The sequence below is a fragment of the Herpailurus yagouaroundi genome, unplaced genomic scaffold (genome assembly GCF_014898765.1).
Source record: "Herpailurus yagouaroundi ecotype Mexico unplaced genomic scaffold, PumYag 189, whole genome shotgun sequence".
NCBI classification, from domain to species: Eukaryota; Metazoa; Chordata; class Mammalia; order Carnivora; family Felidae; genus Herpailurus; species Herpailurus yagouaroundi.
Genome location: NW_024412420.1, coordinates 9,509,038 through 9,528,837, shown reverse-complemented (window position 1 = coordinate 9,528,837; position 19,800 = coordinate 9,509,038). Strand labels below are relative to the sequence as shown.

Sequence of the window (19,800 nt, the reverse complement as noted above, 5' to 3'; positions counted from 1 at the left end):
GTAGAGTGGGCTAGCCCACCTCCCTGCAACCCTGCATTGACTATGTCAGGGGGAATGCCACATGCTTATCAAACTATTTCCATGTTCCTCTGGTCACACAAGGATACTACATTTCCCAGTTTCCCTTGCAGCTAGGGTGGGGCCATGTGACTAGGTTGTGGCCAATAGGATGTGGGGAGAAATGATCTATGATCCTTGCAGGACTAGCCTGAATGCAAGGAAACTGGATCCCTGAGTCACTCACTGCTTGGAGGAGAGCTACCAAGAAGACCTAATGTTGGCATTGAACTATGATGCACGAGAGACATAAATCTTTATTATGTGGAGCCCCTGAGATTTTGGGGGTTGATTGTTGCAGTGATTAGCTTTAATTAATCTCACCAATGTACCCTCCTCCTACTCACTGGCTAGACTCCCTCTCATCTATATCCCTATTGATGATGTCCCAAATGTGTGTTAATGTTGTCCAAGACCGACCTCTGTGCTCTGGTGCAGAAATATGTAACTCAAAGATAGAGTTTGGTATAAAGAAGAAAGATAGTTTACTACATTGCCAGGAAAAGGAGACTGCAGCCAGCTAAGGCCTTCAGAAACATCGTAATCCCCCTGGAAGAAGGGGCTTGGTGGGGGGGGGGGGGATTTATAGGGAAATTCAGGATCTAGCTGGTTTTGACAGAAATTGTATATAGGCTGCCAGCCTCGTGCCTCATGTCTTTAGGGTGGTATCACGTTCCTGAAATTAAAGGCCAAGAAGGGAGGAGGGGAGGTTTGCAGAAGAGAGGAAAAAGGTTACTTCATTTAAAATCCAGCCTCAAGGAAGCATTAGTGCAGCCATTTTGATTTTTGTTCAGCCTTATGCTTTTAAGCAGTTTCATTAATGTGCCCTGAAATGGAGATATTCAGGGGAGAAATATCTACTATGTGTGTGGAGAGATATCACCTCTATTTTGGGGTTCCAGTTATAGGAAAAGATGAAAGTGACATTTTTATAGCCGTTTTTTTTCATATGCTAGGCATTTTCACACATGTTAGTTCACTTAATCCTTTCAAAATCATGAGAGTTAGATATTATTTAGTATTCATTATTCCTGTTTTGCATGAGAAGACACTGTGGCTCAAAGAAATTAAATAACTCCTATCATCACACAGCTGGGAAGCCATCAAGTTACTAATAATCTGGAGGGAGAGAGGTGACCCTCGGGTGAAAAACAGAAGACTTTCAAAACGGCGTATGAAGAAGGCCAAGGCAATGTGAGGAAAGGCATTATCTGTTAATGCAGAGGGGACCCAGAGCAAAAGAGCTCCGAATTCTCAGAGAGCTTTGTCAGGCATCAGTAGAACACGTGTGTTCTCAGTGAAAACAATTTAAGAGAATAGAAGGTGATACCCTGCTGCTGTGGATGAGACACCGGAAGTTCACAGAAAGGAAATGCCACATCGAGGACATCTGGCTGGGAAGATGGGGCACTGGGATGGGAACCCGTGCCCATGTCCTTTGTCTTCTATGGAAAGTGTAAGTTCCCTTAGAAAGTGGTCAGCCCTTAATCAGAACTTCTAGAATCGTTCCAGCTTAATTTTATAAATAACCCACCACATGGCCACATTTCAACATTAGGGGAACCAAGCTTAGTGGTGGTGGTGGGGGGGGGGTGTCTGCATCTGTGATAGGTGAAGGGGGCTGACACATAAAAAGTTCCCAATTCTGACAAATTTCTCCACTCAAATGAAGTCATACCTTCACTTTGCTTCTAATATTTTTCATCACCGATTTAAGAACTATCAAATATCAACCATTGACCTTAATTATTTTTTTCCTCCAGAATTATTAATTTTATAGCATGTGCCCAAGGAAAGTCCAACTAGCTACATGTCTTTCTTTGGTATCAACATGGGCTGAAGTGTGGGGTATTTGTGAGTGGGGGGGTTGGAGATTTCTGGTGCTCAGGGTCACCAGACTTCTTCTCATTTTCATAAAATTCTACTATTCTACTACTTCCCTTTTTGTCACCAATTCTTTTCTGGGAAGCCAGGGTTGTTTGCCACTCCGGTGAGGGTTGAGCTGTCTGAGTTCCTGGAATGGGGCTGTTTCCAGTGTTTTCTCCTTGTCAGTGCCCAGTTTCCTCTTGAAAAAATTTATTATCAATTCTTCATCCTCTGCGTCAGCTTGGGCATTTGACAGATCCTTAGTTATTTCCACGCTTTGGTACACTGCAGGAAGGAGTCTGGGTTCTCTCTGTTGCTGGGATTCTCACTGTAATTGGTTTAGGTCTTTAATCACGCAAACTTTTCTTCTGAATAATTCCATGGCAAGAGTGTGGAAGATGGCCGCAATGGTTTGACAGTTGTTTTAATTCACTAGAAACAGAACAATTGCCCTGAGCTCCAATGATTTCTTCTGTCCATCTCTGGTTGGGAAAGAAAATTGGAAATGGCATGGCCGAGCTGCCCACTGCTAGTTCAAACTCAGGCTGGGGGCTCTGGGACACACTGCTGTAGGGAAAATGAGCTCACTTCTCTTTGCTCGAAGGATGGTAACACACTGAGGGGAAGCATTGCTGGTGGTCTGCAGATCTCCCCAGTCCCAGAGTATCCCTGGTGGGCAGGGATTCTGAAGCTCCAGGGACAGAGGAGTGAGTATACTAGGGTGGGCTGTGGCACAGTCTGAGAGACCTGGGTTTGAATCTTGGCTCTGCCACTTACTAAAAGTAGGCTATTGAGCAAGTTACTCACACATTCTGAGCCCTCACTTGGCTCACTGTGCTTGGGGCCATCATGTGTGTATATTACAGAAGACTGTTGGAGGATTGGCTAAAATAATGTCTGCAAAGTGCTTAGCACTTAGCACTCAGACGTTGTTATCCACCATATTTTCTCACCAACCAAGTGATGCCACAAAGTTGGGCCTAAATAAGGCCTGTGGTGCACAAGTTAGACATTGATTAGAATTTCTACACCTCTCGGGGCACCTGGGTGGCTCAGTTGGTAGAGTATATGACTTTGGCTCAGTCATCATTTCGCAGCTCGTGAGTTCGAACCCCACATCGAGCTCTGTGCTGACAGCTCAGAGCCTGGAGCCTGCTTCAGATTCTGCGTCTCCCTCTCTCTCTGCCCCTCCCCTGCTTGTTCTCTGTATCTCTCTGTCTCTCAAAAACAAATAAATGTTAAACAATTTAAATTCTACACCTCTCTGTAATTCTCTTCCCACTCAAGCAGGTGCCTCCATCCCTAGCCTTGTTCATCCTGAGCTTTGGTTTCTTCCCCCTCCTCCTCTTCCTTCTCCTCCTTCCCCTCTTCCTTTCCTCCTCCTCTTTGCCCTTCTCCTCCCCACCTCCTTCTTGTTCTTGTTCTTGTTCTTCTTTTCCTCCTCTTTCTCCTCCCTTCTTCTCACTTTGAAGTGAAATTGATGTAACATAAAGTGAACCATTTTAAAGTGAATCATTCAGTGGCATTGAGTACATTCACAATATCGTACAACCACACCTCTAGGTAATTCCAAAACCTTTTGATCACCCCAAAAGAAAACTCTGTACCTGTTAAGCAGTTGCTCCCTATTTCCTCTGCCACCTTCCCCAAGCCCCTGGTACCCACCAGTCTGTGTTTTGTCTACATGGATTTCCTTAATCAGAATATTTCATATAAATAAAATATGTAGACTAGTGTTTGGCTTCTTTCACTGAGCATAATGTTTTCAAGTTTCATCCACGTTGTAGAATATGTCATTACTTCATTTCTTTTTACGAATGAATACTGTTCCATTATTCCATTGCATGGATATACCACATTTTGTTCACTCATCCATTGCTGGACATTTGGGCTGCATACAGCTTCTGGGGACTGTGAATAGCACTGCTAGGAACATGCGTGTACATGTACTTGTTTGAGTCTCTGTTTTCAGTTCTTTTGGGTATATGCTGGTTACCCATTTTAATTCAGCTCTGCCATGCATTTCTTTTTTGTTTTTAATTATTTTTTAAATGTTTATTTATCTTGGAGAGACAGAGAGAGACAGAGCACGAGCAGGGGAGGGGCAGAGCGAGAGGGAGACACAGAATCCAAAGCAGGCTCCAGGCTCTGAGCTGTCAGCACAGAGCCCGATGAGGGGCTTGAACTCACAAACCATGAGATCATGACCTGAGCCGAAGCTGGACGCTTCACCGACTGAGCCACCCAGGTGCCCCTGCCACGCGTTTCTTACCAGCACGTTTTCTTCAAGGAGCCATGACAGAGAGGTGAGGTATGAAGGCTCTGGTGCCAGGCTCTCTCCTCGGCTACTTATTAGTTGAGTGAGGGGCTTGGCTTCTCTGCACCTCTGGTTCCCTTCTGTAAAATAGAGTCATAAACATTTCTTCCCTTACAGGATGATTATGATGATGAAATGGACTGATACCTGTGGAGCCCACAGTCTGTGCTTAGTGAACATTAGTCATCACTCCTAGCCTCTCCTTCTACTACTTCCTTCCTGGTGTCTCCCCCTTAAACCCCAGTTTTTTAGGGGCTCTCATATATTTCCTGGAGTACCAATGGCTGACGTTTCTTCTTGGACAAGGTGGCTGAGCTACTAGGCTCTCCCTTAACACTGGGGGTCTTGGGACGCTGGAGGACCAGGGTCTCTGAAACAGGAAGAAGCTTTAGAAGAGGTGGCCTTTCAGTGTATTCCTGCTAGACCAATAGGAGTCTGAAGCTGCTTTCTTCCTGTCTCGCCCCAAACCCTCAGGTCCTATGGCTCCAGTGTATTCCTAGATTCCGTATGACTATCTTCTCTCTAGGGGAGGTGTCCTTACTCAGAGCTGCCAGTTGACTCATAACTTTTTCATCTTCTTGTCATATCCCTGCTCAAGACTTATAATGGCTCCCTACTGCCCATTATACTAAGACTATTTCTCTACAACCTGATGAAGTAGATAGCTCTGTCCCCATTTTATTTCTGTGTATTTGCTTGCAAAACAAGTGTCCACCCCCCCCTTTTTTTTTTGGATGAGAAATCTTCGACTCAGAGGCATAATTGTCAGGGTCACCAGCAAGTAAATTGAAGAGCTCAGATTTGAGCACGCTAGCCAGGCCCACCTGGTTTGTACACAGCCACCCACACTGGCCTTCTGATATGAAACCCAGCTGAATTTTCCTTGGTCCATTTTCATCCAATCTGTACTAAGCCAGTGAAGGTCTCATCTTGCAGAGAGCACCTGCCAGGCTTGTTCTAGCCTCAGATCTCAGTGCCAGCTGTTCTGCTTATCTGGAACACCATACCTCCCACCTATGCCAATCCTGCCACCTGGCAGGCCCAATTCAAACCTCTCTTCCTTCACTAAAGTTGCCCACTGAGCTTTTCAATCAAGATGTTCTTTATTTTGGAATCTCCCATCCCTCTTAAAGTTGTTGCCTTTTGGGGCTTCAGCTCTCACAAGCATTGCCTTTGTGTGAGTTACAAGAAAGCATTCTTTCTAAGCTACTGAATTGCAAAGACGATGTCCCCAATCACCTTCCCAGGTGTTCACTTTTGTGCAGTGTACAGACTGTACAACCACACTTGGCCAACTTGCCTACCGGACAGTTTCAAAAATGATTGTCTTCTGAGTGTAAAATATTCCTAAGTCACATAGATTATAAGAGTTCCACATTCATTCATTGTCTCTGACAACTAGTTTTTAAACTTCTTGAAGGCGGGAGCCATAATTTATACTTCTGTGTCCCACCGCCTCCCCATTTAAGACCTCAGTGTCCAGCTGATGCAGGGACTCAGAGCAAGTGCTGTGTTAACCCTTGGCTCTGAAAGGATCCAGCAAAACCCTTGCAGGTTAGATTTGACTGACACCCACAGGTGAGCTCAGGGACTCTGTCCCACTCCAGCCACATGGGTCATTGCATAGGTTTGGAACACACCTAGCCTATTCCTTCAAGTTCCTTCCTTTCTGGAATGCTGGCTCCTTCTCTATTTGGCCAGACAGACTTGGAGCTTTGTCAACCCAGATGTCACTTCCTCTGGGAGCCTTCTCTTTCAGAAGCCTCTGTTGAAATCAATTTCTCCCTCCACCAATTCCCTCAGTGTTTTCCCTTCTAACCCACCATTCCTGACTCTCAGAAGTGTTTCTTCAGATGTAGCTCAAGTTTTCATTTCTCAAGTCAGTCGAAGAAAGACAAATATCATATGAATTCACTTATATGTGGAATTTAAGAAATAAAACAGATGAACATAGAGGAAGGGGAGAAAAAATAAGATAAAAACAGAGAAAGAGGCAAATGATAAGATACTCTTTTTTTAGGGGTGCCTGCGTGGCTCATTTGGCTAGGCTTCTGACTCTTGGCTTCTGCTCAGGTCCTGATCTCATGGTTTGTGGGCTTGAGCCCGGCATTAGGCTCCATGCTGATGGTGCAGAGCCTGCTTGTGATTCTCTCTCTCCCTCTCTCTCTGCCCCTCCCTGGCTCTCTCTCTCAAAATAAATAAACCTTAAAAAAGACTTTTTAAGACTTTTTTTTGAGATTTATTTCTTTATTTTCAAAAAGAGAGAGAGAGAACATGAACAGGGGAGGGGCAGAGAGAGAGAGAGAGAAAGAGAGCATCCTAAGCAGGGTCCAACTGTAAGTGCAGAGCCTGGTGTGGGGCTTGAAGCCATGAACTGTGAGATCATGATCTGAGCCGAAGTCAAGAGCCAGACACTTAACCGACTGAACCATCCAGGCACCCCAACCATAAGAGACTATTAAATACAGAGAAAAAAAACCTGAGGGTTGCTGGAGACAAGGTGGGTGGGGGATGAGCTATATGGGTGATGGGCATTAAAGAGGACACCTGTTGGGATGAGCACTGGGTGTTGTATGTAAGTGATGAATGACTGGGCTCTACTCCTGAAACCAATGCTATACTGTATGTTACCTAACTCGAATTTAAATAAATAAATAATAAAGTTTTCATTTCTGAAATCTGTTTGCATCAGGACGGTGTATCCCAAAATACACAGGAGCCTCATCTCCCCTTGTATACTAGGTTTTTTTGAGGACCGGACTTGTGCTGGCTGGGCACATAGTAGGCCCTCACTCAATGGCTGTTGAATTCGTTTCCAGCAGGGTGCCCTGGCTGCACACATTTGCCAGCAGTGCATCTTTATTCACAGAACAGAAACATTTGCATCCTTTCTATTAGCATTGCCTGACACACGGTTGACACATTTCCCAAGTTTTTTTCACCTCTTCTCTGGTTTTGTTTTCACAACTTGTATACTACGAGAAAAGAAATGATTATATCCATTTCACTCGTGAGGGATCTTAAGTCCAGGAGGCAGACTCATTGTCTCACTATCTGGTGACAGGGGCACACTGCCACTCGCTTGGGTGTCGCGAGCCCAATGGACGACTGGGGAATGGTGACAGTTTGGGTCTAGTTTCATCCTAACTCTTGCCTGAAGTTAACCATTCATTATCCTTCGAATTCCCACTGAGTGTGAGCCTTGAGGTCAGGGGGCTTACTAGGCAAGAGGACTGAGTAGCCTTGTCAACTCCGAAATCCTATGAGCACAACTCATTGGAATGATGTGTCAGAACCCTGCATCCTAGGCACCCCAAGGGATCATGCTTTTCTCACATCTACTCTCCATTTATTCATTCTTTTTGAGCATCTCTACCAGGGGCAGGCAGCCTATATGTATTTGGAACTGTTTGGCAAATACCTTGTTATAGAGTGGTGGTTCTGTCTTGGCTGACGGTAGAGTCACCTGGGGCACTTTTAGAACCACCAATGCTTGGCGTCTTTCTAAGCTCCCTCCAGGTGACTCTTAAGGTCAGCCAATGTTGAGAATGGTTCTCAATGCTACTGATGGCCTGCGCTCATAGAGACTCTGGTTTAATTGGTCTGGGGATGGGAACCATTGGCAGAACTCTGTGCCTTGGGTCCACTGTGAAGAATAAGGCTAGGGGCGCCTGGGTGGCTCGGTCGGTTAAGCGTCCGACTTCGGCTCAGGTCATGATCTCGCAGTTCACGGGTTCGAGCCCCACAGTTCACGGGTTCGAGCCCCACATCGGGCTCTGTGCTGACCACTCAGAGCCTGGATCCTGCTTTGGATTCTGTGCCTCCTTCTCTCTCTGCCCCTCCCCTGCTCATGCTATCTCTCTCTCTCAAAAATAAACATTAAGAATAAGACTAAATGACCATGGTCTCAGTGGGAAAAACCTTTCCATTCTAGCCCCAGCTGACAGCACATTCACCTGACGCTTCTCTAGAATCAGCCTTTGCTGGCTCTGATGTTCAACAACTGTATCATCTAAGGTAACTTTCCCTAACTTCTTTATGTATAAAACAAAGCCAAGAACTACTTGGAAGAACCTCGATGAGCACCCAATAGAATAAAAAAATACATGTAAAATATATTTAAAGAACCCAGCACCATGCCTGGTGTATACCTGGCAGAGAAGGAGCCAAGCAGCCCCAAAGGAAAGGATCAAATCATTATCCTGCTTCTCATAGGAAAATTCTACATATCAACCACGTTTCTTGAGTACCTCCTATTTACAAAGAATAATGATATGATTTCTTTACCTTTTTCTCTCTGTGCACAGGAGAGAGAGATACAAAGATTAATGAAGGGATAATGTTGGTGAACTTTGGAGTGGCATGGGAAGATAGGAAAATACAGAACCACATGAAGTTCTCTATACACAACACACATCTATTTCTGTATCTGTATTTTCTAATACAGACCTGAATGAAGTACATGTGAATCAGAGATAAAATCAGGCTGTGTGAGCTCAGGAAATTTTCCCTGGGGAGATCAGGGATGCCCGGGGTAGCATTTGACCTGGGTTTCTTGAAAGGTGTGCATTTCCACAGGTGAGGAAGGACCGGAAAGCATTCTAAGCTGAGGGATAACCCGGACAGAGGTTGGGAGGCTGAGCTACGAATTTGCAGGCATCTGCTGAGAATCCATCAAGGGAAGGATTTGCCTGCTTTGCTCCAGAAGTTGAATGTTCAACCTGAAAACAAGTGGGGAATATTGGAAGTGGGCATCTTGCAGATGTGCTCTGGTTGGAGATTTCGTTTTGGTTCACTGATCCTGATGAGTTGGGAATGTGTTGGAAATGTCTCAGTCAGGCTATGACTCTCAATCTCTTCCTCCCCACCCTGCCCATGGCAGACACCCTATGAAGAGCAGCTGAGCCGATTTCCTGGGTTCTGCTTTCTAATCTGTATTCCAGGTATGACAAACAGGATGTGTCCTCTTGCATTGCTCCCGGAATCTGTTTATTAAATTAGTTTGGAGTGCTGCCCCATCGGATTATCTGCTTAGCTTTGTGTTTTGGTCTCCCTCCTGGAAAGTGTCTTAGATTATCCTCCCTCCCTCCCTCCCCCCGCAGTGTGGACTCAAATTCCCCTGATCTGAGAGCAGAGTGTGGATATTTTTGGGGGTGTATCTGGGCCTAGGGTCTTTCACAATTGGGAGATTGGAGACTGAAGGATCTGCTGAGTGGATGTTACTATGGTCTGGGCTGAGAAGATGAGGGCAGGGACTGGGGCTTGTCACAGGGCTGCAGGGCTGTGGGGAGAGAGCACTGCATGGAAGAGACACCAAGACGTTGGAACTGACAAGGCTATAATTTGCCTGTGCCTTAATTATGCACCCAGCTTATCTTTCTGAACATCTGGTCTCCTGACTCACCGCCTGTTTTCATTCATTCATGATGGTCTGAAGTCTTGGAAACATTACCTATGATCTGAGTCATCAGGAGTGATCACCTAGAGTGGGTTTTGGAAGGCTGGTGTCAAGCCAGTATTTCAATACTGATGCTTCTCTTATTTAAAACAGGGATATTTGTTATTCAAATGCTAGACCTGGTGAACTGAAAATTTGGGGAAGGAAAACAGCCCGGAGACAATCTGAGACCATCCAAAAAAGTTACTGTGCACAAAGATTGGGATGTGATTCTGAAAAGAGAAGACTGATGAGATAATACTGGTCTCTGGTGTCCCACGGACACACCTTACAGGCAAGCCTTTCTCTGAGCAGGTCCTTCAGACAGGCACGTGGTTCCCAACTTTGCAGCACGTTGGAATCATCTGGGGATTTTTACAAACACCAACAGTTGGCTTCCACTCTGACATTCTGACTTCAGTCGTACCCAGGGCAGCCTGGGCAAACAGGTTTTTAAAACATCCCAGGAGAGTCTAGTGTGTAACAAAGATTGGAGGCTCCAGAGTAGGAGGGAGTGGAAGTGAGCAATTTCCAGTAGCTCCTCACTTGAGTGAGCCCCAGAATCACCTGGAGGACTTGTGTAAACACACGCAGTTGGGCTCCTACCCCTAGAGTGCAGTCTGAGAATTTGCATTTCCACCCGGTGTCCCTGTGATGCTGAAAGGGCCACACTTGGAGAACCACTGGCTTAAAAGAGCGGGGTCTGGCTTTGCTGTTTGTGAGCTGTGTGACCCTGTGTCACCCAATCTTAAGAAGTGCAGTTTCTGCTTTTATAACACACAGCAGCAATGGTGATTATCTGGCGGGTCTCGGTGTAGGTGAAGCGAAATGACATTTGTAAGTTGTTTAGCACAGGGCTTGGCCCACAGGACACGTGCAGCCCACGGTAGACTTTATTGGGGTGTTTTCTTATGTTCAACCGTGCCAGCCGGTGGATGATGTCCAAGTGAGTTTCTGCTCCTGTGGGTCCTACTTTCAGGCTTTCTGGAAGAGGAAAACATTCTCCTGAGCTATGAGTGCTCTGGGGTCCAGCAGGGTAAGGACCCACCCTGGGGGCGCTGGCATATGTTAATTGAGGATTCTCAGTCAAACCTTTCGGCCTAAGCTGGGTGCCTATGGGCTGCGATGGAGGACTGCTCTCCTCACCAAACTCCATGTTACATTCCAGACACATTTAGTGCAGCGAGTTGTGGCTGTCCCGGCGTCACCATGGAAACCAAACTGCTACCGAGGGAGGTGGGCACCAGGCTCTAAATCCTGTTGGACACCACAGAAGGTGTCCTTGAGAGGGGCACTGGGGATCTCCACACCAGGTCTTCTCTTTTTCTCATGCAATTTGCCCAGCATTCTCTTCTCCATATATTTACCTCCCCTCCCCATTTTGCCAAGGAGGGAACTTAGGCATGGCATGCATATCCCTGCATGTAAGCCTGCAGCTCTGCCCGCAACCCAGCACTGCTGGCCACCTCCTTTCTGAGCACCCACGCACTTCACGTGGATAAATCTTTTTTTGCTTCTTCATGGCTTTACAGGTCAACTCTCACGGGCTTTTTGATATTTTGAAAATTTTTCTATTTTTTTTCCCTTAGAGTGGTACAAATCTAGCTAATCTTTATTGTTTCCACATGGTTTGAGGGCAAAGTGCCTCTATTTCCATTTTGTAGTTTGGGCGACCCGGTGAGTGGGGAGAAGGCACATTTGGGACGGGGCCAAGGAGCTGGGAGACCGGTGAGTTCACTCCATTTCCAGTTCTGTGTGGCCAGAGTGAAATTCTGCCTGTGCCCAGGGACCCTACGGTGTCAGGCCTGGGTTTTCTTCTGCTCTCCCTTGGACTGAGAGCTGAATGAGAGCAGAGTTAGGGAATGACAGTGGAGAGGCCATGGGAGATTGCCATGCCCACGTTCTTTCTAGATAAGGACAGTGTCCCAGGAAGGGGAGTTGATTTGTTTCACAGAGGATGCTAGTAATGGAACAGAGTCTAGAAGCCCTGGCCCATTTTCTTCCTCACTGGTGCTCCTTCTGTGCCCTGACACACGTCAGGCATTTACCTATATGCGGTCTGCGGGGTACCTATTACTCTTGTTTGATATTAATTGATGGCCTTTTTTGTGACTGGTGCTGACCCCTCCTTTTGAGGGAGGTATGGTATGGTCCAGAGAAACCCTGACAGGGGAGCCACACACGCGGCCTCTAGGCACCATGTATAGAACCGTCACTGGTATTGGGCTAGCTGTTTAAAGGAGCTGTGTTGCATTTAAGCCTCCCACCTCACAGAGGCGGTTACTAGCATCCCCAACATACAGATCAGAGAAGTAAAGCAACTTGCCTAGGATCACACAGCAGGCAGACAAGTGACAGAGTGAAGGTCTGAAGCCAAGTTTGGTTGATTTACCAATATTCCCCAACCACTATATGAAACGTTGCCTGACCTTGCTGGCTAGGGAAGGTTCCGACTCGGAGAGAAAGCAGCAAGCTGCCACCTGCCTACCTTAAACCTTTGCAGATTTGGTGTTCTGGAAAAATACAATTGCTTGGAAACAGGCTCACATGTCATCACGCCTAAGGCCACCATCTAACTAACATTGGTGTAAAAAGTGAAAAAAATTCAATTAAGCGTATTATTTCAAGTATGAGCCATCTGGCTGTTCTTATTTTTATTTGTTTGTTTATTTTTGTCGTTAATATGGCTAATGCGTCACTTGGCTGAAGCTTCCCATGTGTTTGTGAAGTTTCCCATTCGCACAGCCCCTTTATGCCTGTGCCTTCCCTCCTTCAGGAGACCGTGACAGAAAGGAGAGACGTGAGTTATTTTTAATTTCGCCACTGAACGAACATCCAGATCTTCCCTTCCAGCAGCTAAGCTTATATGTTTTCTCAACAGGGTATTAATTACCCGGCTCTGGGAATGGCCAGCCAGGCTGCTCTGAGGCTCTGCTGCCCTGCCAGCCACAGCGCAATTGCTCACAGACACAGCAGGATGCAGAGGCTTCAGCAGGGAGCATCCTCCTGCTCAATAAAGGCAGACATGGGTACCGGGTAACTTGTTAAACACATTTATTGATTTCTTGACAGTAACCAAACACAGTGAGTGACCATTATAAACAAGGAAAGAAAGGCATTCGTTTGTATTTTGTGAGATCCGGCTGCACCTGGAGAGAAAAGACACCCCCTTCCCAGGAATTTACAAGGCAAAGTGCATTCCTTCAAGGGAACATCACAGGGGGGATGGCAGTTTTGAAACGCAAGAAATCTGTCGCCTGCTATCTCAGGCTGAAGCTCACCTTGTATGGATGATCGAGCCATGGAGTGGAATTAAAGTTATACTTGCTTAGCAAATGCATTCCTGATTGCCACAAACTCAGTAAAAACTGGCTGCAAACGAACGGAACAGGTAGATGAAGGAATAAGTGAAATCAAAGAATGCAGTTGCATGGAACTGAGGCTTCGCCTGTAAGGAAGGAGAACAGACCAAAGCCAGAAAAATGAAATGAACTCGTTAAACACATTTATTGAGCTGTTAACAATAACCAAACACAATGTATGACCTTTGGAAAACAAGAAACAGTGAATGGATCGATTCTGATCTTGGCAAATCCTACTACAGATATGTGACAAAGAGGGGAAATAATTCCATTTCTTTATAGTCTGCAGTGATATATATACAATGTGTATCTCTTCAATGTCTGTCCTTTTCTTTTTAAATTTTTGAGTAAACAGAAGAATCATAATCTAGAAATAAGTGTCCTTGGCCAACTTTGTCCTGGTTCACCTGTCACCAGCACCCTCAGAGGATCCTAGGACACCACCCGAGATCACTTGATGCCAAGAACAAAGTCCACTTGATGCTGTCGGAGCTGTGTTTCCTCCTCTCTCTCTTTTGGAAGAATTTTGTATGTACAAAGGCTGAAAAGTCTCATTGGGTAGATTTATTAGTTCAGGAAAACAGTATCAAAATTGTAATCAGGATAACTGGTTATTTTCTTCTAAGACCTCTTATGAATGAGCCTGTTTTTTTTTTTTTTTTCTGAAACTTGACTTCCCATCTTGGAGGCCATGTAAGTGTGTCTGTGTGTGGATACGTTTGCGTGTGTCCGTGTGTGTGTGAGTGCTTGTGAGTGTGTGTTGGTGGGTGTGTATAAGAGATGTGTTCCTCTGGCATGGTGTTGCAGACACTTTTCATGAAGAAAGGGCCAATCCAAAGAGTGGATGAGGCTTGAGGGAGGGAAGGAGAGAGAAGAAAGAAGGGGTATCTAGGTTACATCAATTCACAGTTGTAGCATTTCTTCTTGAGATTCTTCTTGGCCTTGTTCCCTACTTGAGGAGCCATTCATTTACTGGAAAGAAAAAAAAAACACAGACACACACAGTACAAAACAAGGCAGAGTTGAATTAATGTGAATGAAGTTTGGGGGGGGGGGGGGTTACTCCAAAGGGGAAGGGACAGTTCTGGGAATTGTATGTATGTATCCCAACTACCTCTTCCACTTCCTCATAAACCTCTAGGCCTGAGCTCTCCAATACGTTTGTTACCACTCACACGTGGCTAACGTTAATTAAAATTAATTAAAATGAAATAAAACTAAAAATTTAGCGTGTATCATCGTACTAGCCACGCTTCAAATGTTTGACAGCCACGTGTGGCTAGTCGCGACCATACTGAACAATGTAGATATAGAACATTTCCATAGTCACAGAAAGCTCTAGTGGATGGCAGTGCTCGAGACCAGGGGTGGTCAAATGACAGCCCATGGGCCAAATACAGCCTGTGATCTGTTTTTGTAAATAAAGTTTTATTGGAACATGGCCACACCCATTAATTTACATAATGTCTATGGCTGCTTTCACACTACAACATAAGAGTGTAGCAGAGACCATATGACTCAAAAGCCCAAAGTATTTAACAGCTGGCCCTTTACAGAAAAAGTCTGTGATCCCTGCTCCAGACTGTAAGCTCTGCATGGGTCATATCTGTCTTCCTCACCACTGTATTCCCATCACCTAGCTAAGTATGTGCCTGGCACCTAGTAGGTGCACAACAACTAGGTGTTGAATAAAGGGAAGGTTCAATGAATGAGTTGAGTATTTTTCTGGTAGTTCTGGCTAGAAGGGAACAGAAAATTGTAGTTTGGACACTCTGCATATATCTGACAGAGAAAAAAGAGGGAAATGTGCGGGAAGCAGGAGAGCTCAAGTGGGGGGACCTCGGGGCAGCAGTGGTAGCTGCTTCTAAAAGCTGCTTGATAACATCCGTAGCTCCCATATTTGGGCAGCACGTTATTGCTACAAAGGGCTTCCCCACCCAGGCTCTCATTTGCTCCTCACAAGTCATGAAGTAAATGGTATAGGGACTGTCATGAAAAAAGCCAGGCCCTGGGGGAAATGACTGTTGGGTTTACATGGCTTGGTAGTGACAGAACCAGGCTTGGAGCTCAGGTGTGTGGATTCCCTGCTGAAGGCATCTGCATGACTTTCTTCTGTCTCCATCTTCCTTTCCATGTTGAGGGTTTACCACAATGGCTGGCAGTTACTGAGCATGCATAAGGGAAGAGAGGGAGCTGGATATGGACAACAGGGTTATAGGAGGCAGGAGTCATCTTAAATGTTCTCTTTAGTTGGGATAATAGTCACTTCTAGAAACACAGCACTGGAAAACGATGTGCTCACACATAGTTCCTCATTGGATCCCATTGGCCTGGCATCCAGAACATTTGCTTGCCTTTTGGGAGAAAGGTGAGTGGAGACCACCGTGCACATAGCTAAAAACTTGAAGGCTTCTAGCTGTCCTGTTCTAACAAATAACACTGGAAAGTCAGCCTCGTTGGGCCCTTGGTAAAATGGCAATAAAAATGTTGTCTTATGGCTAAGCGAAATCAGTCAGAGAAAGACAAACACCATATGATGTCACTCATATGTGGAATTTAAGAAACAAAACAAACAAGCAAAGGGAAAAAGAGAGGGGGGCGCAAACCAGGAAACAGACTCTTAACTATAGAGAGCAAACTGATGGTTACCAGAGCGCCCCGGCCCCCCCCCCCCCCGTGCGGGGCCCGCGGGGGGCTGGGTGAAATAGGTGACAGGGATTAAGGAGTGCACTTGTTGTGATGAGCACAGGGTGACGTACGGAAATGTTGAATCACTATACCATATACCAGAAACTAGTATTACACTATAGGTTAACTAACTGGAATTTAAGCAAAAACTGAAAGAAATAGAAAAAGGAGAAAAACCTCCCTGGTTCCCATAAGTTTAAAGTGATATGGCGCTGTAGATTCTAGAAGCTTGAGATAAGGTCTGCAATTTTGGGAAATGTCCTTAGTGTAATGACTTGTAACTATTTATATAAAAAATGTATATAACCCTACACCAAATGTTCCTTCATGGGAGCACTCTCTTCTTTGTGAAGATTGTATATACCTGGCAGCTGTCCTAACTTGGGCTCCGATAAAACTTTCTTCCTTCCTTCCTTCTTTCCTTTTTTTTTTTTTTTTTTTTAATGCTGTCTTGCTTGAACCAGAAGGGATTTGAAGGTTTGAGCATTTCCCCCACCCCCGGCGCCCCTGCCTCACCTCTCTATCTCTATCTTTCCTTTCTCTTTCTTTCTTTTTCTTTCCCTATCTATCTCTCTCCCTATCCCTAACTCTATTGCTATCTCTAATCTCTCTCTCTCTCTCTACCTCTCTCTCTCTCTCTCTCTCTGTCTCTCTCTCTCTAATCTCTATCTCTAATGATGTATAGGTTTTACCAACAGGAAAACACGATACAAATGGAAGGTGGTGGTCTCATCGTCATTTGTAATCATGGTTCTTATATTGGGAGCTAACACCAGGCCTTTAAGAGCCAGCCTAAACAAGATGGCTGAGCTCTGGCTGGGGTTGACTGCCCTCGGAGCCACTGCACCCACCTCTATACTGAAGCTTCTGGGCTCGGTTGTTTGGACAGTCCTTCCCCTGTAAACTGAAGTTGATGTTGGTGCGGATGCAGCGGTTATTGAGCGGCTGCACAGGCCTGAAGTTGTCACTCATGCTCAGAAAGATCTGAGATGGCTGATTCTGGCTGAGCAGGCGTAAGGAATGCATCTGTGGAGAGAGACACAGCTGAGTCCGACCCATTCTCCTAAATGCACTAGGGAAAAAGGAGGACCGCGTAGACCGTGGCCACGCCTGGTGGTACTGGCTGCCTGGGAGAGGGCGTGTGAGCCCTGCAGAGACCCTTGTTTCATGGATTCAGTTGTGCTGCAGGCCCACTGATGCCTCCGTGCACGGAGTGAGCCTTGCTTCTATCTGACTAGGTCATACATGGCTCTGAACAAGTCCTTTTGCTCTCTCTTATCCTCAAATACACTCTCTGTCAAAGGAGGAAATCTATCTAGTTGTTCTCCAGTGTCCTTTTTTTTCTCTGACACCTCATGGTTTGATAACTTTCACTAATTCAGGGAATCATTCCCCCACATGGGTATTAGCCAAACGGTAGTGATTGGTCCCAGGGTCGGAGCTACATTACGCTGGATCAATCTTGTTCATTTTCTGTGATTATCAGGACCAGGTGGCTGGACTGGAGCATTTTCTACCATGTTCCACCCCAGGACTGTGAAGCAAAGGAAGAGTCTCCAACAGAAAAGAAGAATAAAGCATATGTGCAACAAGCAGAAAAGAACCGGGAGGATGGACTTCTCGTGAATTCCTGACATCAATTTCTGATCTCAACTTCCATGAGATGCCCCCATATCTCTTGAATACATCCTTTTCCCTAAGTTTAAGTCATCTGGAGGGGGTGCCTTGTCACCTAAAGAATCCCAATCATTACAGATAGGATCAGAGCCTTCAAATGGTTCAGACTGTTGGCTTGTGAGAACATATTCTGTCAAGGAGACTGGATAAGGAGATTGGATTCCACTTCCTTTGCTCATCTATCTTCCTTTTGAGTTTTTATAGACGCTCACCATCAGAGAAGTCCAAACTTGAACAGATGTAATTTACCCCCCCCTCGTTACAAAGAGGAGGAGTATTCCCTTCACATAAGTGGGGGTGACAGCTTTAGGAGCACACAGTTGAGCCATTGGCAAAGCTGGCACCACGTGGCCACTGGTTCTCATGCAGTTCGGAGGAATGCTAGTCCGGTGAGGTGCTCTAAAAAATCCCACATTCAAATAGGTTCGTGAAATGCTAAACATCCCGTGCCTTCTCTGGGAGACAGACACATATATTATCAATTTAAAGGCCCTGAGAAGTTTCCCAGTAAGAAAATCTATTTAACTTTTTTTTTAAATCCAGCTTTTTCAAACATATTTCGACATACCCATTTTGCTCACTTGCTGTTTGAACATCACAGCTGTCACACTTTGGGAACCCTGCTCTCTTTTCCCATTCAGACAGGTGGGATGGTTCTATCTATAATTAGTTCATGCTAAGCCTTTTCAGAGGCTGGTTCTTCAAACACAGGTGTGGTGATTTCAATTGTGTACCCCCAGAATTCATAAATTGAAGTCCTAACCCCAGCACCTCAGAATGTGACTTTATTTGGAAATGGGCTCATTACAGACGTAATTAGCTAAGGTCATAACGTGGGCCCTGATTCATTATGACTGGTGGCCTTATAGAAAAGGGGATTTGGACAGAGACACAGAGGAAGAAAGCCATGTAAAGATGAAGGCAGAGCGGGCAATGCTTCTACAAGCCAAGGAGCACCAGAGATTGCCAGCAACCCACCTGAAGGACAGGTGTGGAACAGTTTCTTCCTTACATCCCTTGGAATGGATCAACCCTGCTGACACCTTGATCTTGCATTTACAGCTTCCAGAGCTGTGAGGCAGTACATTTCTGTTGTGTGAGCCACCAAGTCTATGATGCTTCATTGAAGCAGTCCTAGCAAACTGATAGAACAGGTGCTCCACAAACCCAGTCGGTCTTTATACTGTCTTCCCCATGAGCTAAAAGACCCCGGAAAAGCTCACCTGCATCCTGGTTATGTACACAGGTTTGTTCATTATTATCCAACTTGCTGTCTCATAGCAGGGTGGGATAGTCATCGACCCATCGTAAGTAATGAAACTAGAAGTCTCTGGATATAGTTCTTCTATATTAAGTCCCTGTAGTAAATATGCATCATCTAGAGAAGAAAATAAGAAAGATTTAAGAGTTAGGTTTCTTGAGAAAGTGTGATATTGCTGATAATTGTTTTTTTTTTTTTTCTTTTTCTTTTCAGACTCCAGAAGACTGTATCTGCTAGGACAGGCTATAGTAATGAACAGCCTCCTGCCCCCACCCCCCCAATCTCAGTTATTTTTAAATTTTTTAATGTTTTATTTATTTTCAAGACAGAGAGAGACAGAGCATGAGCAGGGGAGGGGCAGAGAGAGAGGGAGACACAGAATCTGAAGCAGGCTCCAGGCTCTGAGCTATCAGCACAGAGCCTGATGCAGGCCTCAAACCTACGAATGGTGAGATCATGACCCGAGCCAAAGTTGGACACTCAACTGACTGAGCCACCCAGGGGCCCCATGAATCTCAGTTATTTTAAACAACAAAGGTTTATTTCTTGCTTGTGTACATGTTCACCCTAGGTTGGCTGGGAGCTGCCTCCATGTCACTGCTGTTCACACTCAGGGACTCAGGCCCATAGAGCAGCTGCCATTTAAGACCCTTGTGAGTAGCAATGATAGAAAGCAAGCATGATGAAGCATATGTTGTCTCTTAAAACTTCCATCCTAGAAGGGACACATGTCACTTCTGCTCACACTTTGGCAGCCCAAGAAGTAACATGGTCAAGGTTGACATCGGGGATTCAAAGAAGCACATTTCTCCAGCAGGATGGGGGCAATGAATACTGGCGAACAGAAATGTGGTCACTACAAGGACACAGGAAAGAACCAAGTCCATGGTGATGGCCCCTGAGACCTAGACCCATAGCATTATAGTCATAATGAAATATACAATTAAAGGCTTCAGGACCTATTGAAACATCTCCTGGTCACCATTCTTATTTGTTTACATTGCTCAATTAAAAGGACGTTAAGAAAACACTTTTAGAAAGAAAAGCAAATCAGGCCAGATCCTACCATGAGATTCAACAGTTAAGTTCAACAATGGATTTCATTTTTGTGGATCTCCTCTCTATCGGGCCCATG

General features: G+C 45.4%; 1 protein-coding gene and 1 long non-coding RNA gene across 4 annotated transcripts in view; one reads left to right on the top strand and one right to left on the bottom strand.

The window, feature by feature from the left end:
* Window positions 1-12,714: 12,714 nt before the first annotated feature.
* The window catches only part of CA10 (carbonic anhydrase 10), a 492,493-nt gene continuing 485,407 nt past the window's right edge, over window positions 12,715-19,800 (bottom strand). For all 3 annotated transcript variants that reach the window (XM_040497096.1, XM_040497094.1, XM_040497095.1), the window contains 3 exons: window positions 18,628-18,782; window positions 16,579-16,753; window positions 12,715-14,011 (listed from right to left, as the gene is read on the bottom strand). In XM_040497096.1, the coding sequence (XP_040353030.1) occupies window positions 13,989-14,011; window positions 16,579-16,753; window positions 18,628-18,782 (353 nt within the window). In that variant the 3' untranslated portion in view covers window positions 12,715-13,988. The remainder of the gene's footprint in view (window positions 14,012-16,578; window positions 16,754-18,627; window positions 18,783-19,800) is intronic.
* On the top strand, window positions 18,802-19,619 carry LOC121044773 (uncharacterized). The gene is made up of 2 exons (XR_005797473.1): window positions 18,802-18,913; window positions 19,237-19,619. It is a non-coding gene; the product is annotated as an uncharacterized LOC121044773 (long non-coding RNA).